General features: G+C 40.4%; 1 protein-coding gene across 2 annotated transcripts; it reads left to right on the top strand.

Annotated features, from left to right (window-relative positions):
- The first annotated feature begins 1,030 nt into the window (after window positions 1–1,030).
- Window positions 1,031–7,301, top strand: LOC307022656 (uncharacterized protein). 2 transcript variants are annotated; one of them, XM_079655494.1, is made up of 6 exons: window positions 1,031–1,118; window positions 1,327–1,388; window positions 2,291–2,407; window positions 2,486–2,554; window positions 6,791–6,886; window positions 7,141–7,301. In XM_079655494.1, exons 2-6 carry the CDS (start codon window positions 1,347–1,349, stop codon window positions 7,228–7,230), a joined length of 414 nt encoding a protein of 137 aa, XP_079511620.1. In that variant the 5' UTR covers window positions 1,031–1,118; window positions 1,327–1,346; the 3' UTR covers window positions 7,231–7,301. The 2 variants fall into 2 exon arrangements, with proteins under 2 accessions (XP_079511620.1, XP_079511621.1); XM_079655495.1 differs by having other exon boundaries at window positions 1,035–1,118; window positions 1,324–1,388.
- The last annotated feature ends 485 nt before the right edge of the window (window positions 7,302–7,786 follow it).

Below are 7,786 nucleotides of genomic sequence, written 5' to 3'. Positions count from 1 at the left end.
TTCTTCTACAAAAACAAACTCACCAGCATCACACACAGTTTTCTCACACCCAGCCAAATAGGTGTGACCATCATCATCAAAAACATTGCACTGATGCCCCTGTAAGCATTATGACTCAATTACAGTAGGATAACAAAATAAGATGATTGCAAGTCTAGTACTTTACTAATACAACTAATTTAACATTTCTCATCTGGAAACACTGTGTGTATATTTAATGCTTCCATTAAAGCTGCATTTTTTGTAAATGCTACAAGAATTATTAATTGCACAAAAAAGGGTGAGATCACCCAAACTTGGTACTTCACTCGCATTACATCCTGATAGTTATGTAACAAGACTGAAAATACACTCACATTTCTTTACGCTATATATGAAGCTACAATCTGGTTAGTTACAATCTGGTTAGCTACATTAGCATAGGAGGCTATAGACTGAAAACAGGGCCTAAACAACAAAACTCACATATTTAGCTGAGCATCGCCTGCAAAGCTGAATAACAAATATGATTTTGTTTGTTAAATTCATACTTTTAACAAACTTTAACTGTGAGTGACGCTAGGCTAACTGCAAATTAGCTGTAGCTTGTATGTAGCATGTAGCATGTAGGCATGAGTTGTATCGATACCCTTGTGTCACTCTAAGAAGGAAAAATAACAAGGTGAGAAAATGAAAACTTTTGTTTTAAATAATTAACTTTTTACTTTACCACATTGTTCTTTTTTCGGATTGAAAAAAATACCCAAAAAACGCTCATAACATTACAGAAAAAATTAAACACCAGACTGCTCAAATTATTTTAGGGTTATCTGGTCACAAACAAGGCTCCTGTGTGGCCTATGGTAATGGTAAAGATTCAGATGCAATGAACGCAAGTCTCATTATGAACTATCCATTATTATGCTTTCCTCGACACTGTATTAGTGTGACAGTGGCACTTCTGTCACCGCACTGTGGAAATAACTAGCATACAGGCTGCACCTCGTCACTGTATAAGAACCTTTATAACTCTAATCTGAAACTCTCTGTTGAGACTTTAAACTGAAGAAGACAACAGGAAGGATCTGTGCTTATTATGAGACATTGATCAGTCCAGTGGACACTGCTCTGCTCTACAGGTGAGTCCTTAATCATTAATCAGATTTGATCAGATCTTGTTTACACCGTATTACTAATTCTTGTCTGTGTTTGTTTTTTATTGTAATAAAGCCAATATTAATTCTTCATTGACATATTTGTAGAATGCATGATTTGAATATATTTGAATGCCTCAAGGTCATTTAAACTTCATAGATTAATTTGCAAATATGTATGTGTCACAAGCAGAAGACTTGTCCTGGATCAAGATGACTCACAACAAAAGGTTTCAGGGTATTCCCATGTCCAAGGTATGTTTTGAAAAGCTGGGACAACTTGACAGTAAGCCTAATATGAAAAATGTTCTGTTTTTAAACCGCTTACCCGGCAGATCATTCTTAAAAAAAATTCCTTGAGTGAAACCAAACCCTTTCCGAGAAGAGACAAGAAGTGAACATCAAGTAAAACGGTTTAATTTGCACAATTCATTCCACATCTGTATTAAATATGTGAGTCTAGATCTACTGACTGAGGTCATGAATTGTATCATTTTTGAACTTATTAAAATATTTATGAACCACAGGTGCCCTCCGGATGAGGGCTTTTGCCTTTCCTTTTTTTGTTTATCAACCCAAATGTATGCAATCAGGTTATCTTCAAATCTATTGGACGTTTTTATGTTTTCAGATCACTACAAAAAGATCGAAATCATTAAGAAAAATATAAAAATCTACATATATTTGCATATGTATTCAACTTTTCCAATTCTGATGCATATCTGTGTGGAAAGTTCTCTCTCACCGTTGCAAATCTGGACAGTGCAAGTTCCCCCTTTTTCTCAATTTAAGCCACCAACTCTTGATTTGGTTAATATAATGCGTCACTTCCGCTCCAGGATATTACCGTTTGTTGGTTTGAAGCCAGTTTTCTGTTAAAGTTGTTAGAGCCTTCAGTAAGAGGGTTATTTATACTACGATCAGTTGCAAAATGAAACAGTTGATCTCTATTTAAGTAATCACTGCCATCTGATGCAATGACTGTCAATTGCATCATTTAATGCTGTAAAACAATCATAGTTATTGTTGAATACAGAGCAGCAAATAAAGCCGATGTTTATACGTGCAGAGACAAAGGCTCAATACATTTGAATCCAGGAGGGAGACGTACAGTATCAGGTATGACTTTTGATGATCGTATGTTTTTCTGTCTCTAGTCAATGAGAGGTTTGTGTAAAGTGGAGGACTATGAATTCCTGGGACTATCGGAACAGATGAGAAAAGACGGAATAGGGGATTCAGAAAACAACTCCAGAGGCAAACAGGAGGATAGGGTAAGAGACACAGATGCTACATATTACAAAACTCAAAGTTGTAACATTCCACTAATAAAATTAAGATTTTCTTTTCAGGCCTGCCGGAAACAGGAGAGGGAGCAGCTGGAAAAAAAGAGACTCCAAGAAATAGAAGAGAGCAAGAAGGTGCACACACACACACACACACACACACACACGCACGCACACACACACACACACACACACACACACACACACACACACACACACACACACACACACACACACACACACACACACACACCTATTTGAGCAGCCTTGTTTCCCGTCAGCGCTGGCAGTGTATTGGGCTCACACCCACACCGCAGCAGCTCTTGGCAGTCAAACAGTAGTTAAGTGAGCTGATTGTTGTAATGACAGATTGTCCTGGCTGTCTGCAATATCTACTAAGGTGACGCTCTGATGAGACGAAAACAAAAGTTTAGTTTTACACCAGGTTTGATATAAGGATTTAGCTCCTAGCCTCAGCTAGCAGAATTGTGAGTTACTTCTCTTCATAAATTACTTAAAATTAATAGAGTTTCTCTTCCATTTGTGCTTCTACTGGTTAATCCTTTCTGGAAATCTTGCTTCTGTAGTTATTCACAATCAGCATGTGGAATCAGCAGAAAGGCAGCAGCGTGACACTGAGTTTGATGAGTGGTAATGTACCGACCAGGTTCACTACACCACATAAGGATACATCAAATTCACTTCCATGGAGATTACAAAACTCTTGCCCTCTGTCAAGGCTGCCGGGCTTATCATTCCCTGCAAACCCCACTCACACTTCACGGCACCACACACACACACACATTTTACAGCAGCACCATCACACATTTGGCATTTAAAGAGCACGAGTGTGTTCATGTGATGTGTTCATTCAAATACACATCCACTGTTGTCAAAACAGATGCACATCCTCATGGACATGGAATGCACACACACACACACACACACACACACACACACACACACACACACACACACACACACACACACACACACACACACACACACACACACACACACACACACACACACACACACACACACACACACACACACACACACACACACACACACACAGACACACACACACACACACACACACACACACACACACACACACACACACACGCTCACACACACACACACACACACACACACACACACACACACACACACACACACACACACACACACACACACACACACACACACACACACACACACACACACACACACACAGCTGTGGGGGTTTTGAGCAGCTCCCTCTTTCCTGACAAAAGTGTGTGAGGTCAATAAGGGTTGTTGTCAGTGTTTCCGCTGCACACAGACACAAACACAGGCAGGAAGCTGATGACAACATCAACTCTGAAGGATGGGACAGTCACTCTCACCTCAGTTTGGAATGTACTATCCGCTGAAGCTGAACCCCAACTTAAACTCAGACAAATACACAGACATTATGACCCCTGACTTCTGAACATATGCATTTATACTAGTTGCGTACCAGATACCTAAACACACACACTGCTGGAATGCCACAGTGAAGCCAGAGTAATTACAGACACGCTGTGTAATGTGTCCAACTTAACATTCAGGGTCAGGGACGATTGCTTTTTTCAAAGTCCAGACAAAACTACCCAAAAGTAAGATGAAATGAATTCTAATCCTGAGGTGTTTTTATAAAATGTTCATGAGAAACTAAAGCATATTGGTTATTTTGCATTAACATATTGTGTCTATGGGTTTTATAAGCAAGAACAAAATGTTTGTGTAATTACTGCCAGGGTTTTTTTTGCAAAGGGAAAGCATTGTGATAAAATATCCTTTTCTTTAGAGCCGAGCTGAAATCGTTGTTGACAACCTAAATGCTGCACAGGATTCCACCAATTCATCTGGCCCCTAAAACCCCAAATTACCCAGGCGTAAGTCTGCAAACAAAGCTATTTTTGTGCCTCAAGTTTAACATCAAATTGTCAAATGGCTACTTGAGGCTTGCTCCAACAGGGAGTCATCTCAATAGACCCCATGTTAAAATGCTTAAAATAACAGCAGGAACAAACTTGTGTGCATTTTCACTATTTCCAATTACATTTATTAAAATACATATTATTACGGGCGTGATAAATGCCGTCTCAGGTAGCTAGCTGTTAGCTCTGCTGCTCCACTAACAATGTTCAATTTTGGGATTAGCCAGGAGGAAGGGCACTGCCAAGATGGCGATATCTCAACAGCTATTGGATTGATTTGATGCAGATATCAATTTGTGCGGGAGATTTAATTACAATGACTTCCATGAACCCTTCATTTAGCTCCTTAAGCGGGTCAAAGCTTTTATTTATTCAGGGAACTATCTTAACTTCTGAGTGATGGGTTAGCACAAACATAGCTGGTACCTATCGCCACCACTTTAAAAAAAAAAATAAAACACCAAATGTTGGCATTTTACCTACCTCAGGCAAGGGAGCCGGAGGTATTGTAGATCCCTTTCTAAATATTTCCTTCTGTCGTGTTTACACACCTCTGCAGCTCTGACTGCTCTGCACACTGACACTCGAATCCACAACCAACAACACCGGCCAGATGGCAAATTGCAACCATGATGCTGTGATTGGATCAGAGGCACAAAACAAGTATTAACACAATTTGTCAATTTGTCAGTGATCGCCAATCAAGCGCAATTTGTTCAAAGTATGCTACTCCATCTTCACACATCAAGAAGATAAACAAGTGTCCAATTGCCCATTTTCAACTCAAGGCTTTTTTGGAAAGAATGTCCTGATTGTAGGCCTAAAAGGGTGTGTGTGTGTGTGTGTGTGTGTGTGTGTGTGTGTGTGTGTGTGTGTGTGTGTGTGTGTGTGTGTGTGTGTGTGTGTGTGTGTGTGTGTGTGTGTGTGTGTGTGTGTGCGTGTGTGTGTGTGTGTGTGTGTGTGTGTGTGTGTGTGTGTGTGTGTGTGTGTTCAGCATGTAATTGAGGAGGTAACGGTTTAACTGCTTTCACCTTCACACCATATGTGTCAGCATGTCTCGGTATTGAAACTGACATTAAAGTAAATGGCTCCCTTTCTCTCATCAACTTCCTCCGCACATTTCTGCTCCCCCGACACACACACACACACACACACACACACACACACACACACACACACACACACACACACACACACACACACACACACACACACACGTTAATTGATGACAGGCACTGACGGTGGAGAGGCACTGACATCTCACATGTATCGCATTTGTACTGTTTATAGTCTTTCCTACACTAGGCTAAAAGATGTGTCATTTTCTCTCAAATTCTCGCGAAAAATTACACATACAAACACATAGAAGGAAACTGGATCCAAGAGAGTGATTCTCAGTCTAATGTGAGGTCAGGGGAACACAGCCAGAACTTTTCAACACACACACACACACACACACACACACACACACACACACACACACACACACACACACACACACACACACACACACACACACACACACACACACACACGCCTACTTGAGGCTCAGAGGTACAGCCCAGCAGAATGTATGTATTGTTGTATCATAGTACCAGGGAGACTTTGTTACGTTAAAATGACTCTACCGAGCTTTAAGATGTGAGAGAGGATTTGTTTGAGGCAAGTTTCTTTCTTTTTCTTTTCCAAAGTTGGTTTGCAGCTGCAAAATTGAGTACGTAGCTCTGTTCTTTGTTAATATGGAGCATGACATAGGTTGCAGGATACAATTTAAATAAACCATAAAAGAGATCAAAAAGTAAGCATCTCACATTTACTTCACAAAAGGTACACACATTACTAGAGAGTGGGAAAAAGAGTGTCTGTTTTTTTTTTTTCCACCATTGGTTTATTTCATGACTACAAATCAATCATGGCCCTCCACTTACATACTTGTGGTGGACAAAACATCATTGAGTAGAATGATATAAACAAAAACAACCCCGGAGGGATCCCTAGCACTGACAGACGTGTATCATCATTCATCTACTATTTACCCATCTAACAGATGCGGAGCAGCAAAAGCTTTCATCTGGAGTCACATCTCTGCCATCCAGTATTCACTCTTTACTGACTTCTGAGGGGAATATATCTAGCTCTTAAATCGGTAAATGCTTCCCTGTTCTTATACTTTTGGAATAGAAGTGTACAAAAGGCTTATCAAAGATTAGTCCTGGATATAACGGGCGCTAACGCTAAACCCAAAAAGAAAAGTTGAGGTCTATTTAATCCAAACGACTTCTAGAAAGACACTCAAACTTTGAGTAGACCAAACCAAAACCTGGCATTCAATCTATTGCTGATATGCATATTTTGAATAACTCCATTTGGATGTAAAGTGTTGTGTGTATTCTCTGTGTTTCAGGTGAAAGAGGAGCTGTGGAAGACTCATGTACAGGAGCTGACCTCCAGCCAGGAGAAGATCTTGCAAGAAAGACTGGCAAGACTGAAGACATTCAGGGTAAACACACTCTAACACCTGCATAAATCTAAATTAAAGATCTGAGACGAGCTATCAAAGTTCCTGGAAGCTAATATTGAGTTGCAGAGCAGTGGCAGTTCAAGTTCATGAATCATGGGTGTCAGTAGCTCCTCGGTTACAAAACTGTCCTCATGTGTAGACAAGCAATCGTTGCTTTATGTTTGTCCTCCTGTCAGTCAAATGCTGTGGGAGGGACTACAAATCATTGATTTCTTTCTGTCTCCACACAACAGGAGTTCCAGAGGAAGGTGCTGGTGGAGGAGTCAGAGATGGAGGACAGGGAGGCCGGCCTCACAGCCAGCCAGCTGCCCACCAGGATGTAGACTGATAAATGTGCTTTTTGTTGCACTTTAACATCAATAAATGATCACTATGTCAACAGTAGTGTGATGGATGTTGGTGGGCATTTGAAGTGTGGTGCTGCTATTGTCCATCTTTCAGTCTTCATGCTAAGTGTGTCAAAGATTTCCCAGAAAGCAAGGCATGTGTGAGGCTTGTGTCTGCTACATTGATCACATGTAGGACCTGTGTTTCAACTTATAGCCTGACCTTAGTCAATATATATCTCCATTGGACTCCTTTGTTTACTTCTGTAACATAGTGACATCAATATGTAACATGCGTTTCTTTTTGGCTAGCGCTCCATCAAATTGTACTTGATTGGCTTTGTGTCGGGACATCTCTAAACGGTTGACCAATCACAACAGAGCCGGCCAGCTAACCAATCAGACCAATCTGGGCTCTGGTTTCAGACAGAGGGTGAACAAAGGTGCTGCAGAACAGGCAGCATGAGAAAAATAAAGACCTTTTTGAACATAAAAGCATGTAAACATGTTGGTACATAATACCATTTTGAATCTGAAAATGAACTGTATAAGG

This window comes from Notothenia rossii (assembly GCF_949606895.1).
Source record: "Notothenia rossii genome assembly, chromosome: 10".
NCBI lineage: Eukaryota > Metazoa > Chordata > Actinopteri > Perciformes > Nototheniidae > Notothenia > Notothenia rossii.
This window is presented reverse-complemented; position numbering and strand designations above follow the sequence as displayed.